The 20,074-nt window shown below is 32.7% G+C and overlaps 1 protein-coding gene and 1 long non-coding RNA gene across 3 annotated transcripts in view; both read right to left on the reverse strand.

Annotated features, from left to right (window-relative positions):
- Positions 1-20,074, reverse strand: part of LOC128998612 (calcium-dependent secretion activator) — a 226,535-nt gene that overhangs the window by 60,900 nt on the left and 145,561 nt on the right. Inside the window, exons 23-26 of the mRNA XM_054424824.1 lie at positions 18,336-18,437; positions 15,769-15,832; positions 7,700-7,823; positions 373-485 (exon numbers count right to left, since the gene is read on the reverse strand). Of these exons, the coding sequence (XP_054280799.1) occupies positions 373-485; positions 7,700-7,823; positions 15,769-15,832; positions 18,336-18,437 (403 nt within the window). The remainder of the gene's footprint in view (positions 1-372; positions 486-7,699; positions 7,824-15,768; positions 15,833-18,335; positions 18,438-20,074) is intronic.
- LOC128998613 (uncharacterized) lies at positions 10,708-15,078 on the reverse strand. Of its 2 annotated transcripts, XR_008491224.1 has the most exons (4): positions 14,640-15,078; positions 13,629-13,793; positions 12,450-12,560; positions 10,708-10,803 (listed from the first exon to the last, which is right to left on the reverse strand). It is a non-coding gene; the product is annotated as an uncharacterized LOC128998613 (long non-coding RNA). The 2 variants fall into 2 exon arrangements; XR_008491225.1 differs by lacking the exon at positions 13,629-13,793 and having other exon boundaries at positions 14,640-15,060.

The raw sequence follows: 20,074 nt of genomic DNA on the forward strand, positions 1-20,074 counted from the left end.
AATACAAGTTTTAACCTGTAAAGTTTGTTTATGTATCCAAAAAAGTATTAAATGAGTCAAAAGTAAGTTCAAATAAATAAAAGTAAGTAAGTGTAATAAATACATTATTATATGGAAATTCAAGTGGCACAGATCTGTAATATTTCCCATTCTGTTTGACATACCAATTTAATTAACAATTGTACAAACATTGAGATTCATTCAACCTGTAATCTTGCTTTGGATAAAAATTGCTAGGAAAACGTCATTGACTACATATATCACAATAAACATTTCAAATCGTGAGGAAACTTAAATATTTACTGAAAGGTTTTGGGCAAAACAAAATAACAATTGTTTTATCTTAAACCAGCACAACCACGATTGACTTACCTCCGCATAATGTTCTTCATTCTGCTGCAGCAAATCCACACAGAGTTCAGCAAGGTGGATGAGGTCTTCTAGCTTCTTGCCAGGAGGCACTATCATTTCACCACTCAAATCATCTGAAAAAAAAGAATGGCAACTAGTTATCATTCTTCAAAGTTACTGTACGAAAGTAAAAAAATAACTTAAATGTTTTCAAATATAACTCAATGTATTCATAAATTAGATTGTGCAAGGTTCATGAAAATCTGATGACGTTTAGAATAAATATTGAGTTTAAAGGAAGCATCTGAGAAGAATAACACTTGTTTATACAATGAGTTAAAACTATTTAAAACAATGTTAAAAATCAGGGGGTTTTCTTGAGATTTCAGTCAAGACAAAAACAAAAATAAACACACAGTTGTTTAAAACAAAAATAAAACATTTTGGTTTCACATGAATTCCAACGTTAATATCCTTCCAATTTAAAATAAAAAACTAAACTCTAATAACTATGGTTGAATTTTTAAAATGTATTTATAGTTACAACTGATTTAAAATTGATAGTGTGTGATGACATCTTTTCAAATAAGGAGAAAAGAAATTAAGAAATATTGTACTAAATTTGTCTGATCTTCAAATCAAAACAAAATAATATAATAAAATAGACAAAATAACAGTTTAACTTAGGTACCTTTTTAGTGAACACTGACATATATCATATTGGAGATTTTGTATCTTAAATTAATTTTAAGATGATCCGGTCAAGTTTCTCTTAGGTATTTTATATTAAGTTATAGATGTTAAACTCATTGTCTACCTTAAAAACCAATTTTACATTGGGTAACTAGATTCTATTCTGATGAATAAGTATAAACTGTCATGCCTATCAGTGTTTTCCAGTCAAGTTGAGCATCTACAGTCAAATATACAAAATAGCAACCCAATAATAAATAACTATGTCTTAGAGGATGTCAAGAGCAATATTTCAACTACACATTCCACAGTCCTCAAACATGATAGATTACTTATGAACATTTTATATTGGACATGGTCATTGGAATAAAAACCAGCAATATTCTGTTGCATTGAACTACGACACCAATTCTTTTTACTAGCCATTTATTTATAAAAAATGTCAAGGCAAAAGCAAAATAGGCTGAAATTTCTTATAACCCTTTTAGTGAATAATACCAAAGTAAAGAATTCCATGGTTAGAGGATAAGAAAGAGTAAAGTGCAAAAATATATTGTTACATTGATATTAATTAACTATGTAATTCAAGGGGATATTTGTAATGCACACTCTCCTGAATGTAAATCTAAAGCCATTAGGCTTTAACATGTGGTGATTTACTGATTTGTCTCCGGAAACATTTTCGGTTGACTGTCTCCGTAATGTTGCCTTTTGTTTCTAGCGATATCATCAGATGATTGGCCGACTGTCGGCAGACAAATCTCCCTGTTTCTGGAGACAAAATAGAGTGTTTCCTGTTTCCCATACGAATAGGAAACACGGAGACAAGATACAAGTCTTTTATCTCAAGTCTACATGTGTGAACGTGTCTGTAGACAGAATATGGGATACAACCCAAACCCGCTGGTGTTCAGTGTGGCGTTCAGGGCTGAAATTCCAGCCCTGTAACGTGTACATTAGTTTGTTATCTTTGCTCAAACAGAACCTCCAAATCTGTAGGGGTCAATCTTGTAAAGTTTCCAAATCCTGTGTCATCTTCTAATCGAAGGACAGATAGTAGGTTTTCACAATACAATACCGTAGCACGAACCTTCCTAGAGAACGTTGCGGGTTCACCATTCTTTCTTCCTCGGTACATCAGCCACATGGTTAAGAAGTAAGAAGCACGCACAGGATGAAATAACGTACTCATTAGTTGCCATAACGATAAAAACTGGCTGGCAAGTGTGAACGTAAACAAATCGGAGACTTGTATCCGAAACTGTGTTGACAGACTGTCAGCAGACGATCGGCCGATTTAGTCTTCAAGTCTGGACTAGGCTTAAGAAATACAGACTATAACATTCGCCCATTCTACATACATGCCTACTGCTGGTAATGGCCCTATTGCCAGCTGCTGATGCTCTGAACTTTTGGGATTCAACTGTGTTGGTATATATAAAAGACAATTTTGAATACTTTAAATGAATAATTTATGACAAAATATTGATGCATGGATGTGTAGGGTCATAAAATAAACAAAATGAAATTGATATCTTGACCATTGTAAACCTTACAATAAAAGTGTTTTTATTAATTTATGTTTCTTTTAATATATCAATCAACACAAATATTGGTAAAGCTATTTTTTAGTGCTTATAATCAAAAGAGATTGTCATTTGTCAAAAAGAATAAAACTGTGATTTCAGGGTTTGGATACTGCAGACATTTTCATGTAAGTATTATTTTATTTTAAAGACAAATTTGATCGTATTTCTTTGTGTCTAACCTTACCTACAATCTCTTCCATCCCTTATCACTGCTTAGAATCAGTTTTGTCGTGGTATTATGGGTAGAAAATAAAACTTAAACTTGATGTTCAAATAAAGGTCGCAAAAAAACTATCAACTCTAATGCAAACATGTTAAATATTTTATGCTCTACTTTTTCATTAACTCAATGTAGCCATCATGCAACTAGCACAAAATAACATGCAACTACAATATTTCAAACTATTTTGTTACTTTAAACTCCAAAAACCAATTTGGTTCTTAGTATTACTAACCATGAGGAAAAGGTTAAGGAAACGGATGAACTTATTTATTATTACAGATTCCAGTTAGGTTCCACCAACTTTCTGTAGCAGGTACCATTTTGAACCGTAGAAAAAAGCATATGATCCCAGAAATAATTTGTTAGTATACTGTACCCAAAGTGAACCATATTACGCTCGTTTTGTCGTTCTTCTAAAGAGAAGTAAAAGTACTCACATAATTGTACATAATTTAATTAGTACTGATTACTGTCTTGATCAATCAAACTTATAATGATTATGAGTATGACCATTGCTTTACTCAAATTAATCAATTATAAAACAAGTGTTTTTGTTTACATTCTTAACTGTAAACTATAGCTCAACATATGTAGGTGAAAATCTAACATAACACTTTAGTAATTTAATTTTTTTTAATCAGTAATCTTGTAAAATTTTACTTTTCTGTAGTATTTATGGTATCAATCTTATGTTTGTTCAACAGGGCTTTCTTGGTTGAACTTCATTTTATATTTTTGTTCGAGTTTTCTCAGGAAAGGTAAATTATTTTAATCAATTTAGCTTTAGTTGCCACTGTTCTAAGCTTTCTTGCTGAGTTTAATCTTAAGTTTTGCACAAGTTTAAATAATGTTCCACATAATCACATTTTTTTAAATAATTATAAATGTTCAATGTTATTAAAAATCTATTGTTCAAGACATATAAAATTTAGTTATGGTTATGTGACAAAAGAAATTATCTTATTCCAAAACTCATACCTTGTTTATCGTCAATCTACAAGCAATTAATTTCAAAATTTGCAATATCAGTGTATACTTAACAATAAATACTGTTATCATTGGTTCTTCACTAAAAGGGTGCTAAAGGTGCCAAATTTGCAGTAATTAGTGAACTAGTCACAGTTAACTTTATAAACCTTTACTAATTAATTAAACTACGTTGTAAATCACGGTGCTTGTGAATTAGTTTGTAAGAAATGCAACAGAGCATAGCTGTCTCTAGTATAAGGCTGTGGCGAGCGAAATCTGGCAACGTCGCATCTGAGGCATAGTCCAGCCGGCTCCCGCTATTAGTTTGCACTGCTAGACGACGCATCACCGGTGTTAACTCATTTGTTTTATACAATTATAGACAATATGGTATTTGTAGTGACAGTGTGTTATGCCACACAAGTTTGTCATTCCGGGGTGCAATAGTAAAGTAACTACCCAAAAGCATTAATAACTGAGGGGTATATACTATATACAATTATTTCACTTCTCTCTAGAAGGTCCGCATTGAGATGAGTGGGTTAGAGCAATACATATACACTTAATCAAGTAACACGTTCTGATTAAGAAAACACACGTTTCCTACCTTATTAAAACTAAATGTAAAACATATTGGATAAAAAATATAAAACTAAAATAGCAATAGTAATATAGTTTAAACAAACAGTTTTTGTACCTCTTACATATCATCAAAATGAAAAATAAATACACTAAAGATACTGATAATTTAAAAGGGAACCGGAGTTTTGCCAACGGGTGTCAGGTAGATGGGGGGGATGCCTTCGGCCACCTCTTGGTGCGGAGATTTGCCAACGGTGGTGGTGGGAGAAAGAGTGTGACGGAGGGAAGGAGAGCGATTGTCAGGGTTGTCTACGCTTGGCAGTTATGCGCTTGTCGCAGTGGGTTAGGTTAGGTTAGGTTAGGTTAGGTTAGATTAGGTTAGGTTAGGTTAAAAATTCAATACATATCCTTTCACAGTCAGAAGTGCATAACTCCATTACTTTGAACACAGTCAGCATCCTGCCTGGTTTGTCCACCCCTAGCGGAAGCCACCCTCACGGTCACGTGTAATCTCTCTCTCTCCTCCTCCCCCTCTCGCGCAACCCGCAACCGTTGGCAAAACTCCGCAGTATGTGAAATTCATGGATGGGGACCCTTTCTACCTGATACCCGTTGGCAAAACTCCTACACTCAATTTAAAATATTTTAAAGAGGCAAGATGTTATCAAAGTCTTGTGCAGTTGTGTTTCGTACATTTTAATATGCATGTATTTTTTTTTTGTCCGCATGCGCGATCATGGAAAAGTCATCGTCGTCTCCTGAAGTCACGAAAACGTCATCGTCGTCTCCCGCGGTAACGAAAATGTCATCGTTGTCTCCCGCGGTCACGGAAACGCCATCATCGTCTCCCGCAGTCTCGGAAACGTCATCGTCGTCTCCCGCGGTTACGGAAATATCATCGTTGACTCCCGTGTCACGGAAACGCCATTGTCGTTTCCCGCGGTCACGGAAATGTCATCGTCGTCTCCCGCGGTCACGGAAACGTTGTCACCGACTCCTGCGGTCACGGATACGTCATCGTCGTCTTCCACGGTCACGGAAATATCATCGTTGACTCCCGTGTCACGGAAACGCCATTGTCGTTTCCCGCGGTCACGGAAATGTCATCGTCGTCTCCCGCGGTCACGGAAACGTTGTCACCGACTCCTGCGGTCACGGATACGTCATCGTCGTCTTCCACGGTCACGGATACGTCATCGTCGTCATGCGCGATCCCGGCAAAAAATTCCCAGTTAAATACATAAATCCCACATAATTCCCGGTTTTCCCGGTCGGTGGACAGAGAAGTCTGTACATTACATACTTTTTGTCGAGTTTTCGAACACTGGATGACCAGTTAATAATAAAATTTAAAAGAATGTCAGGGGAAGCCTAGGCCTATTTTTAATAGTACTGTATTTATTTATGGTTCTTTTTTCATTACAAATGTATATCGCTTGTGCATAATATTCAGGGTTGGAATTAAGTGGTGAATATAAGTTTATATAAACATGTATTAATTAGTATTTTGTAATACAATCTAAAACATTGTAAGCGGCATTTCATGATAAAAATGAATCTATTGAACTGGTCCCATTTTCATAGCTTTCAATGTGAATAAGCGCAGTTTTGGCGAAATATTGCACGTTTTATTGCTGGTGGCAATACCAGGAGTTGGACCAGGGTGGGGATGAGTCACGGCGTTGCCACATGGAAGGCCGCGGCCTTATATTAGAGACGGCTATGAACAGAGGCATACAAACAACCTACTGAATCATGCATGGCAATAATTTTTACCTTGGACTGCACCATCACCTCCTTAAAACAATACATGATCAGTTCATTACATCCTATTATACCCTATCCTTCAAGGTCGATGAACAAGCACCAACAATAATATAACAACCTGTGAAAGTAAATTGAACAGATAGTACTAGTTTTGTGATTACGTTTGTTTTATAAACCTCCAACACTCGCTTCACAGACGTTACTTCCCGGGCAAGCAGTTTTTGTAAATTGTTTTGTTTTGTGATTTACAATGCTGAGTAAATCACAAAACAAAACAATTTACAAAAACTTTTTTTTACTCAGCATTGCCTGCATGATTGATTTATAAAATTATAAAATAGGTTTATGTACCTTACGTTGTCATTGACAATCATAGTTTAGTCTCGGGCGACTAGTTTCGAAAGAACTGTTTTATTTTGAAGTCTCTTGTCATCTTACATAAAATTATTTGACCACCTAGTTGTCTTCAATACACAAAAATACAACTTTTAATATGCAGGCAGCACATTCTTTTTCGTTAACTCAATGTATCCACTTTCGTGTGTATTAAATGTTGTTTTTTTGTCTGTTGATGGCGACAATGAGTTCAAATAATTTTATGTAAGATGTCCAGAGACTTAAAAATGAAACAGTTGTCTTGAAACTAGTCACCCGAGACTAAACTATGATTGCCAACGTAAGGTACGTAAACTTATTGCATATTGTATTTTGTGATGCTGTGGTTAGTAGCGACTCACTGCCAACTATGAATAAATTTAATATGAATATATTTAATATTTAATATGAATCACTAATTTCTGAAACTCAAAAGCTAATGCATTTCTACCCTTTTGTGGTGTATTTTCAGACTGAGCTAAGTTTTTACTGAAGCTCTGTATGCAGTAGTAACAGCACTGTAATATTACTAGATATTGCATAATTTCATATCTCATAATTCCTATGGGGAATATTGTGATAGCTTATTAAAAACTTTATAGTTTTTTTTAGTTTTTGTTAAATAGAAACTCAAAATTGTATTATAAGTGAATGCAGTTTGAGATAACATTTTTTAAACATGAAAGTTACTTCCAGACGCAAGTGATGTTTTTTTTTTAAATCAATGTGAATATTGTAAGGTTTTAAACATAAATATTTACTCAAAAATGTTGCCAATGGTAACCGAAATATTCCAAATGGTGTAAACAATAAATATGAAGTTTTTACAACGTATAAAGATTATCTTTATGGTCTAGCTAGAAACACCAGGAAGTAACCTTTGTGTGCGAGCGATAAAGATACATTTTATAAATGGATTAAAAATACAACAGGTTAACAAGTTATATCCCGAAAAATTCTAAACTAAAAATACACTTATTTTATTATGATTGTTGTCTGTAAATTAAGGCTTGAGTCATGGCAGAGCATGTAAAATTGTAAAATTTCACCTTTTTGGATGCATAAAAGACACCACTTAGAACATCAAACCCAAATTAAACATTGACTCTAACTTTAAGCAACAATAACAAAACAAATATTTGAAAATCACCTTCGATCTTTGCTTCAGCTGACAGCCGAGTATAGTTGACATAAGCTGCTGTTTCTAGACATTTCTTGATCAAACCTCTGACATCCTCAGGAGGCACAGGAGTAGCGATGTCTTTCATCAGGACCTGTAGAATAAAGTCATCACCTAGTTACTATCTGATTACATGCAAGTGTGATTGAGCTTAGAGGTCAAGAGGGTTTACATTCTAGCTGCTTTCATTGCTGAAAAGTTAGGTCATTATTACCCAAAGTATGCCTGATTGCTGTCTTAATTATTTTTGTTAAACGAATAATAGTAATTTTCAGAGAGGCTCTTTCTGTACATCCAGATTCACTCTGTTACCAATTTATGCCAAGTTTTAAAGATCTAAGTGAAAATAGGTTTCTAGACCTTACAATGGCTGAAACTCAGACAAATGGTGAACAATTGCTCTTAACACATGGATTACAAAGTGGGATAGCTCCAAATCTAGATGAATCAGTGTTAACTTGAATTACAGAGCTAAATCTGGTTTCATATCATTAGGACCGTCGGTTTTACATCTTTTTTCTAGATAATAAAGAATTTACCCTGGCAACTTGACCAAAGCTGTTTTAATTTACCTATGGTAATTCCTCATTTACTGTTGATTCATTTTAGTTTTCACAAATGAATCTGATCATCACATTCTTACTCAATTTAGAAATTATGAGTGTATGAGATGTGTCGTGATTGTGATATGATGAACACACTAGAGCAAATTTTGTCATGACTGACTGATGATTGTGGATTACAATTTGTATATGTCACCCCACCTCTTATGAAGCTCTGTTATTTTGGTTATTAAGTGCTCAAATTAAATGTTATCTCTTACACAATCTAGTAGAAAGTAAATTGGATTTTTGGACTGTTTTTTAATTACAGTATATCATTATCATTTTTTTCAGTTGGTTTCCCATAGTTGTTGTAAGCATTCAAAATACTTTAGTTCTGAAGGAGTTAAAGGGCAAGTTTATGTTGTATTTTAATAACTAGTGACTTTGCTAGCTATGTGCTATCAGGATTCTAAGGTCATTAAAAAATATCCCCACCGTAGCAAACCTAAGCGAATTTCCATTTATCTGACTGGATTTTCAATAAAATATTTCCTTAAAATTCTCACTTTATTTTATATTTAACAACACTTATTCATAGTTTATATTTATATTATATATTTAACACTTATTTCCTATTAAAATAATTCTCATTTTAATGATTACTTAGGTTTGCTGCTACAGGTAAGTTAAATACCCCTGCCGCAGCAAACCTGCAGACTAAACAAATTTCCATTTGCCTGATTGAATTTGCACTAAAATTAAAATGTCTCCTTAAAAATATCACATTTATTCCCTATTTAAATAGGCCTAGAATTAGTTTAACAAATACGTAGGTTTTCTGGATCAGGGAGGGTAAAAAAGTGTTTATTATGTTAATAGCTTAGAAATAAATAAATGCATTTTCCAAATTTGATCAAAGTATGTTCATAAACAAGCAAACTACAACAGTTTTCTTATTCTCCATGAGAATTTGAAATTGTACAGTTTATTTTTGAATTTTATCCGTAACCATTAGGCGCATAATAACGCTTGATAATAATATAATAATAACCTTCAATTTATAATTTATCGTGGGTCTTGTGTATTACTTGTTTTTTTAAGCTCTACAACATGGTTTGGAAAGAAAATACCAAATATTACGTTTTTTGTGATGCAAAACTGGGAAAAACCAATTTTTACCCCATAAAACACTCCATAAACCCCCATTCCCATAGTCCGATTATGCTGGTTTGTGAACTTGTTTTCGAATAAACATAGGTTTACATGTTTGTAAACCTAAATTTATTCATAACATTATTATTTATTACACATTGTACCACAAAATCAGATAACTTTTATATGAATTTGAATGAATGATGTTTTTGGCCTCTGGGGACCACAAAAAGAAAAAGTAAACTGTCCTAGCTCCATGTCTTGCTATGAGACCTAAGGTAATAGCTTATTCCGTATCTGGGAAATTCGCTAAAAATAAGCCCCAGTAATTCAGGTTAGGATCCACACTACTTCGTTCTAGAGAAGAAGTCCCATACCTCTTTGGGCTTGCAGAAAACCAAGCCATAGTTGAATGAAAAAGTTCTTTGAATAGATAAGAAGGAATTATAGACAGCTCATTGCATACAGAATAGTTAATAGTACAATCTAAAAGTCGTGTGTAGAAGAATACCTCACATTTGCGAACATTACATTCTAATTAAATTACCCACATAGCACCGAATATTTATTTGATATCAAATAGCTATCAAATTTTTGACATTTGAATATCAAATTGATATTCACGAACATTCGTTTGATATCAAATAAACGTTCAATTTAGGTTCAAACGTCACTCAATTTTACATCAAATAAATATTAAAATTGAATATAAAATAAATATCAAATTTGACATTCATAAATTTATTGGTAAAATATAATAAAGAGAATATGATTGAATTTACATTCACATTTTAAATATGATGGTGATAAATATTGATATAACATTTTTGACATTCGAATATTAAATTAATATTCGCGAACATTCATTTGATATAAAATAAATGGTCAATTTAGGTTCAACCTCACTTAATTTGACATTAAATAAATATTAAATTGAATATCAAATAAATGTCTCATACATTTATTGGTAAAATATGTTTAGAAGAATTAGGTTGCATTTTTTCACATTTAAAATTTCATGGCGATTAAAATAATATCAGTTCAGACTTCTTTACTGTTCTTACCTTGATTTGACTTATTATTCTGAAGTTATAGGTAGTTTGTTAAAGTTCTTGGGTGACCCAAAAATGTAAATATATATATATATTTCTTATTTGACAAAACATTAACAAAAGTATCACAAAACATATTTGTTTAAAACAAAATTGCATTCAAGGAAAACATTTTAAAGAAAAAACTTTGTTTGTATGATAAAATAAGTTTAATTAAAAATTATTTAAACACAAATATAAAAAAGATAGGTATGTACAATTTACAAAAAAAATAATTCTGGTCTTCTTCATCTCCCAAATGGCCTTCTTGAGTTTTCTATTGTTCCTGTAAAAGAGGTTCAACAGAGTTATTTTCTAAGACAGCTATAGATAAAATATAATATGTTAGACAAGGGGTCTCCAACCCTTTTTCCTCGGTGAGCACTTTTTTGTCTAAAAACGCCACCGATTTAGCGACTAACGTTAATTGTTCGCTACTCTATCGAATCACAACATCATCTACTATCGATGAGATTGTAGTTGTCGTTTGTCACAAGGTAAAGGCTTTTTGTGATACGGACGAAATGAGAGCATTCTATTATAAAATTAAAATGTCGTAACCTAACCAAATTAACCAAACTTGCTGATTGTGAAAAAATTGAATTAAGGTTTACTACGGACAAAATGAGAGCATTCTATTATAAAATTAAACTGTCATAAGCTAACCTAACTTGCTGATAATATAAAAAAATATACAAGATAAAAATTGAATGAAGATTAGATTTAACAAGGTTAGGTTTGCAGCCATGGAGAAGGTAAAAAGTTTTTTTGAGCATACGTCAATAGTATAGGATAAAGTAAATAAGTTTGCCAAATTTTATAAAAATCTATCCATAAACAAATAAACTACATAGTTTCCTTTTTTAATAATATAAAATATAGTTCTGTTCATAAAATAAAATTATAAATGCCTCTAATTCTAACGAAAGATGTGCAATTAAGAAGTAATCACATTCTAAGCTAAATCTTTGACAAAAAGTTCAATGATTTTTTAGTGAGAATAGGCTATAAAATTTGACACTTAAAATGTCAGCTAGTTTAGGATTTCAATTTGTAGTTCTGCCGATTAGGATCAATTAAAAATATATATATTTAAATTAATCTGCCGCTACTTGACTACTACTAATATTCCCCTAGGCCTATTGAGAAAAAATTAGCAAGTGAGAGACATTTACTATGTTCCTATTTAATACGTTAACCTGCCAACTTGGAGACAGGGTATTGTACGCAAATTTTGTTGAATGGGGAAGAGACAGTTAATTGCTCTTGATTATGGTATGAGCCGCGAGGTAAATAAATATCCCATGGCTGAGCCTGCATTCATTGACAAAGTTCTCTTTTTACACCTCAAGGAAATCACGGTCAACAATGAAGGGTGTTGCTGGGATTGCAAAAGACAATCACGGCACCGTCGAGACTGCAGTATAATATGCTCGTGAGTCTTGGCGAGATCACGGGAGATGATCACGATATAGCTGAGACCACCTGACCACACGTGTTTACGCAATCGTGGGAGAATATAATTGGTGTTTGCTATAAAAAATAATAATTTTCAAAAACGTATGCTGGCTTTCTGCTGGCTGGAATAAAACTGCACGAGGGCCGGATGTAGCCCACAGGCTGTAGGTTGGAGACCCCTTCGTTAGGCATTTTTAAGACCTATTTTTTACTATACCTGTACTTTATAATTAAATTTGTCGATAAGGCATTGAGTTCTTGACAATAAAGAAAAAAGAGATGGATAAAACCGCAGATTAAGTTTTGCTCATTTGCATAGCCTGTCACTGAAAATTCACAATTTGAAAAGAAAACATCACAGTAGTTAGATGTCGGCCTAATCTGTTAATTATAATAAAATTTAAGTTCTATATTAGGTAATTAGATAAGCAATCTTTTCTTTAACCTAAATTATAAATAACACAATAAATTTACCTTGCATCAATCCTAAACTTTGCTGGGCGAAGCCAATTCTTGATTATAGTAGCAACAACATATATTTCCATTACACCACGATCCTAGTGTTCTTGCGTACCGGTTCTGCCTCTGTATAAAAGAGATTAGTATTAGCACTAGAATTTGTATATATTTTAATTTTCCTGATCAACACCCAGGATAGCCTACAACTAGGTACACATATTAAATTGTTAGTGAAATCTATTTTATATTTTGATGGCATTTGCTTCTTTTGAGTAGCCTTTTTAAAGCTAAATCTAAATCTGAAAATTGAAAATTTTGACCTAGGTAGTGGTAAAAGTAATCCTCAGTCACTTGAACGGACAAATATTGGGGTGAGCACTGACTGAAATGAGTGCAACGGTCGGATGTAGTTTGGTGTGTGTATAGGCCTATGTGTGCGTTTAAAAAAATTCAACTAATACAGTTTTCTTTTACACAAGTTAGCACTGCCGGAATATTTATATAGTGTAAATCAAAGACTTCCTATATAAGTGGGTCACAAAAAAGAGAAACTCTCTTAACTGTGTGATGAACCTTAGGCTACGTTATTACCCAATAGCACAGAAAACGTACTACTATAACCCAGAATGCCAACCGCATGGTAAAAAGCATTAAGCGTTTTGAGAGAGCTTTGACGGATTGACAGGCAAAGCTCTCTCAAAACGCTTAATGCTTTTTACCATGCGGTTGGCATTCTGGGTTATAGTAGTACGTTTTCTGTGCCAATAGGTACCTATCATGAATTAGGTTGTGTTTTGGTGGTAGAGCCTAACTTATCTACAGTTCCTAAGAGAACCTGCGATATATTATCGGACGGTATATATATCTGATTTGATATTAATATTGCAAAACCAATTCACCAAATCTGCAAATCATAACTCAATTTGATGTTTACATAGTGAAAAAACATAGGGAACGATGTATTGAATCGGATAATTATTGATATATAATGTTATTCATCCGATAATATAACGCAGGTTCTCTGCGGAACTGTACCCGTTATGGCAAAAAAGACATAGGCCTACACAGTCATGGCGAATCAAACAGAAAAATTGAAATAAAAACACCTCTTATTTTAACTTTGAGAAAACCTAATTGAAATATATATGTCTACCTATTATTAATGTCTGATTGTAAATAATAAAAAAAACTTACCCAAGATAGCTGGCTTCAGATGCAGATTGCAAAAGAAAAATTTATTCCTCCTTCCCAGCCTACAGGCTGCTAGACAGCCACTTTGTCACTCGGGAGAATTGGTACCGTAGGCAAATTATTCACTGCTACCAAATAATAACTTCCACCAAGCTGCAGAGTTATCAACTGAAACAATGGAGAGAAAACTACTTTTAGTTAAATTCATGCATACCTTTCTCAGGCCTAAATATGTATCAAGATTAGTTAGGCCTAATCATTGGTTGGTAAAGGAAGCAGACAACAACTAAAATACAAAAGACTAAGAGACAATACAGGGGTAGACTTTCGTATCTGTTGTCAAAAACAACCGAATGAAAATATCGATCGTTATAGCCTATGTTCATTCAGTTGTTTTTGACAACAGATACGGAAGTGTACCCCAATTCAGTTTAAAAGGAAAATGGATTTCAAATAGGCTAGGCTATTTCTTTTATAATACCGGTAAATTGTAACCTGGTTGAGGTAGAATATGTTAGGCCTAGGCTAGCCTAAATTAAGTTAACTTATTCTTGATGGTGAATTTACATAAACTTAAGTTAGTGACTGACGTAAAATATAACCCACATAACTTAGTAATATTTCAAAATTAGCCTAACAAGGTATTACAACACAGTATGGAATTCCATTTGCCTTGTAAACCAGTAAGTTAGTCCTACTTACTAGCCTATATATTGAACACTATTTTCATCCGGAAGTTGCCCTTTGAAGCTAAATAAACTACTGGTTCAGTAAGAACTAAGCAAGCCGCCTAACTTAGTAGCTTACGCCTAGGCCTTATTAGTATGCAGAAAAATACTTCCTCTAAAACAGATTGCCTATTTTGAGGTTTCAGATTTATCTATTTATACTTAAGTTAAGGCATTAGGAATGATAAGTTGGCCAATTTAATTTGTACAGTAGCTTAACTTAGGTCTAGGTAAGGCCAAGGCCTAAAATACGTCTATGTTACTAGGTATAGTGACTTATACTTACATACTCCAAGGATCAAAACGTGAAAAGATGTTCGGTGTAGGTTATGCCAATACCCAGTCACAAAAATAACAACTCTAAACTAACAGTGACACACACTAAACAAAATATCAGCACACTTAAGTTAACTGATTTGAGGTTATGTCTTGTTCTTGAATCTTGATACTCTTGTTGCTTCCATAGTTTATTTTCACTACTTGGGTAGCCTACTCAACAAGTTACCTTAGTTGTCATAGGTACATTTTACATAAATCGTGTACTTTCCCTCAAAATGGGCAATTTGTTGGTTAATAAATAAATAAATCCACACCATGAGTAAACTGGCCACCACTGGTCGCTCGACGGATTTTGTAATTTTGTTTTGTATTGTAATGTTTTGTTTTGTTTGCTGAGTTAGGTTAGAATTAAGTTGGTGTTTTGTCTTCAGTCTTCCTCTCTTCCTTTCATACGAATGGGCCAAGTCAAGCTCAAACTAGATACTTAACATATTTTTAGAGTTATATTACACTTAAAAAAAATTTAAATTTACGTTTTGTTTAATTTACTAGTAAAAATAAAATGATAAGGCCAATCGTTAAGAGTTTGACTTTTTTATTAATAAACAAAACTTTTAAAAAAGCTGTGTTTCCTATTCACTCTTCTTGAAATGTGTAGTAAGCCTAGATTCAGAAAAATATCAGATGTTCCAACAACTCCCCCCCCCCTCCCCGCGAAAAGTCAAAATCCATCATCAATTAATTAAAAATTACAGTGTTTAGTGTTCCTTCCTATTATTAATTATTTTGAGATAATTGGCCTCCGACCTCCATAGGCTGGGGACTAATTCTTTACTCTAAAAAATTTAAAAAGTTAAATCTAAAAATTTTTTAAACTAGTCTATATTTGGAAATTTTCAAAGAGAAAATCAAATTTTTAACATTAAGAATATTTAGATAATATTCTAAATTTGATGTTATTTGACTTTGATATTTTGAAGATACAATAAATATTCAAAGTTTGACATTGTTTGATTTTGACATTTTGAACATTAAATGAATATCAAATAAATATCAAATTTTTGATTTGACATAGTTTGATATATTGAACGTTTATTTGATATCAAATAAATATTCTGTGCTATGTGGGTACTTACCCTTTCTAAAAGAGACAACGTTGCTTTTAGAGCCCCCTCAGGTCTACCAAACGGGAAACAATACCTGTAAGTAAAACCAAATTGTAAATCAACTAAAAGATTACTGGAGTAAAGTTGACCTTAAACTAGACTTTATTTCTTTGTTTAAAAATATTTTGTGATGGTCGTTCATGCTATTTAATGAATTATTGCGGACATGGAACAACTCCATGATTTCCCATTGTGTTTGCCACCTTCCGTTTGTACTATTTCTTTTTCTTTCAGTATTTTTTGTTTTCTTTTTAGTACTTTACAGTTTATGATTTATGGGTTTGGTAGATTGCATGTAAATATATACATATATTTAATTCTCACCGTCTTCGCAATCTATAAATAAAACACCACAACATACCTGACAATAGAGTTATCTCTGAAACAGCCATAGTGCAGTTTTACCTCTAGATTGCGAAGACGGTAAGAATTGAATATTTTTATACTGAAGAGTTCTCTGTGAGAGTTTTTGGTCACGATTTTTCAGCTTTGGCTGAGTTTGTGTATTAATTTTGTTATGTTTGAGTTTGTCTCCTAACTGAGGATGGAATCAGATTCCAGATTGCAAAACTTTGTGTAAACGTGTTCGTATTTACAAAACGTGGTGAAAAATGTCTGTAACTGTCCCTTAAATAACATATACTCTATAAAGTATTATTTTTTGATTCAGATTCTAAAATTATAAAATCAATAGATATTTGAGTACTGTATTGCCATTCGTCTGTTTGAAACTAAACAGAAACGTATATATTTTTTATTCAGCAATGATATATTTAAATTGGAGTCAACTGATTTAGTTTAACATAATATAGAACTCAGAACTCATTATTCAACGGTAAAATATTTTTCACAAATACATTGGCACGTCATCAATTACAGTAGAACCTTGTTGATTTGGCCCTTGATAACCGTACCCTCCAGTAACCTGGCTCGATTCCAGTCTAAAAAAGTCATAACAATAGTGTATAACTTCACATTAAATAACAGTACAATATAGAACACTTATAAATTGTCCTGCACTTAAATTTAAACTACATGGATTACATTAATTACTGTACATTTAATAGCATGTTATATCCGAATATTGTAAGTATGTACAGTAATTATTGATATGCAATGCCTAACTGCACTACTACATATGGGCAAGTGGCAACAGATTGGGGGACATAGCTCAGAATTCACACATACTCATGTCACCCGCTCATGGACTTCAATTATTTACTGTATTGATATTATTTAAAAATGAAACAGGACTGCATTAAAGCATTGCTGTTGCTGTTAACGTTTAACATGACCTTTGGCTGCCTCAAATTCTCTAATTTTAACCCTAATTCACTGATTTAAATGTTCTCTCATAGTCTTGCCTCTTCCTTAATCCAGCCTGTTTGAGCCGGACTATCGAGCTTCTGCTGTTGCTTTATTGGGAGGCAATTTCTTATTTTTTGGTATAAAAGGCTACAAATTAAAATAGGTGGCAGTCGAGTCATCAAAAACACACTTCTTCATGAAAAAATTGCCTACATATTCTTCTAAAAGGATTTTCCAGTGACGTACTTTTTCTGTATAGAAAGTAGGAAAGTGTTGATTCTCCAAACCACCGATACTTGGCCGTTTGTGTCGGTATCGAGAATCGATCGTCAAAAGTCGATTCCGATACTGATACCTGTCACGCTTGGGCGATCGGAAAATTACCGCTATTGCTGCGAACAGACAAGGCGACGAAGACGTTTCTGTGACCGCGGGAGATGATGATGACGTCTCCGTGACCGTGGGAGACGATGATGATGATGATGTCTACAAGCCCCTGGGAGATATTCATGAGTTTGCTGTGATGGCGGACGACGACGATGGAGTTTCTGTGACCGCGGGAGTCAATGATGATGTCTACACGGCTGTAGAAGATTTTTGAGATTTTTCCGTGACCGCGGGAGTTGATGATTATATCTACAAGGGCGCGGGAGATGTTCATAATTTTTCCGCGACTGCGAAAGATAGTGATGATGTTTCCATAATTAACTGAGGAAGATATTTCGGATTTTGCAATGATCCCAGAAGACGAAGATGATATCTCCACGTCCGCTGGCGATGATCACAATATTACCTTGAGTTTGGCTTGACTGAAAATGTCAGGCTAGCACACCTCTAATATCATTTTATTTTTTATGTTTGTTGTTAGATCTTCATTTATCTTAAATATGGTAGTTTTTAATGTGTTTAGAAGGGTTTAAACTTAAATTAGCTAGTTGGAATGTATCATTGCTGCATAATTTTTTTCTTGACTTGAAAAACACCCCATTCCCTAAAAAATACTTAAAGGGAGGACATAAAGACAGGGGTTTGTTGAATGATTTGGTATAACCAATCCATTCAGAAAATTTGGTAAAACAATAAAAAGAATTGTATCGGTATCGGTATTGAGAATTGATAAATTTGGGTATCGATACATCACTAAAGATAACCAACAATGCAAAAATTGAATCAGCAGAGTTCAACACAGCTAAACTACAAATCAAGCATAATAATAAGAAATTACTAACCTAAAATTTGTTATTTGATTTTCTAACAGTATCCTTAACCTCTCCTTGATTTCTTGAAACTTGTCTTTTTCTTCATGAGTCACAGTTCCTACACCATCAGGCCTAAATAAAACATTAAGAAATATAACTATACGATGAAAAGCAAATAAAAAACACTAAACCAAAAGTTAAATTTGATTATAAACCTAATCAGAACATTGATGAGACTTAAATGTGTATGTTAGACTTCCTATGTTGAATTATCGTATCTTATAACATTTATATGTTTTTAGGACCTATCCTATTTTAAATATTTCAAGCTCACTAAATTTGTTTAAAAAAAACACCTAAACATCCAAAGAATGTAGACTTAAAAAAAAAAAAAAAAAAAAAAAAAAAAAAAAAAAACTGAGCAACTATTTATTTATTTACCTTTGCTGCATGGAGTTGAAAATTGTAATAATTTAAACTAACATTTACATTGATGATGATTGATCTGATAATTATTTACCAATGGTGGAAAATTCCCACCTTCTTAGTTTGTACATAATATGATCCTGAGAAATGTTCTTAGCACATGATCATCCTCTGTGCACACATAACCTTATTTTACATAAAATGCTCTTATTATTGTCAGACTATTGAACATTATATTATTTATTTTACACTTGCACAGTATCTATTTTATAGTTTTTTATAAAAAGTATACTTATAAATAGTGTTAAATAAGAATGGAAGATATCTGAGCAAATTTAAATTTGATATGTACGGTAGTAAGCAAAGATTAATTTATAGCTTGTGCTGTAGTAGCGACAAGTTGAAAAATATTACATGATTTTACCGTTAATTTTTAAGTATGGTGAATAACTGTTTGGTCGTTGATAGTTCTTGATTTATAATTAGCTTCCCTCATTGAATAACCTCATTAATAGAGTGTTCAAAAGAAAGCTTTTTAACGCTTTTTTGTTAATTGCTTTAATGTAATTAACTAATATTAAAATATATATATATAAAAAAAACGGTACATCTAATTTTGAAAAGTGTTTACTGTTATGAAATTCTTCTTTAATGATTCACAGAGATAAATATAATTTGGCAACAGTTAAGCAATGTACATTAACATACTTACATTTTATTTTTAGTTAGCTTACATGTTTGTAAAAATTATTTTAAAAATAAATTTCTTGTGTAAAACATCTATTGACAAACAGTTCAAAGAAAGAATAGAGATAAAAATACTGTAAAAATATCATGCAAACTCAAATTTGAGTTAAAAAAATAAAACAAATGTAATGTAGACTATTTATGGTGTAACAAATACATGTTTGTTTAGAATGAAAAACTTAATGATTATTTTTCATTGGAGTTAATTAAAAAGATTTTACGGTTAATAGAAAAAATTAAGAACATGCTGAAGAACAACTAAAACTATTAGTAAACCTGCCTCAGATCAATATTTTTAGAGGCTCTTTCAGATCAAATAAGCATTTATCACATTACTGATGGTTATAAGCTTTAAGGCAGTTCATGCAATGCCAATTCTGTAGGCTTACAGAATTGAATGAACATCGCTTGAATTGCAATGTGAGTTAATTACTTGCGTACACAGAAAATACTAGTTACTAGTTATTTACTTTACTGAATCATGCTTCAATGATTGACGTTATGACCGGATTTTTTAAATTATAAAATTTAAATATTAGTAAGAGTGTAAAGGTTAAAAGAGTAAATAATTTTCAAGAAAAAAATGAGTAAGAATT

The sequence above is a fragment of the Macrosteles quadrilineatus genome, unplaced genomic scaffold (genome assembly GCF_028750875.1).
Source record: "Macrosteles quadrilineatus isolate MER2022 unplaced genomic scaffold, UCM_ALF_1.0 Scaffold_7__1_contigs__length_78375512, whole genome shotgun sequence".
NCBI lineage: Eukaryota > Metazoa > Arthropoda > Insecta > Hemiptera > Cicadellidae > Macrosteles > Macrosteles quadrilineatus.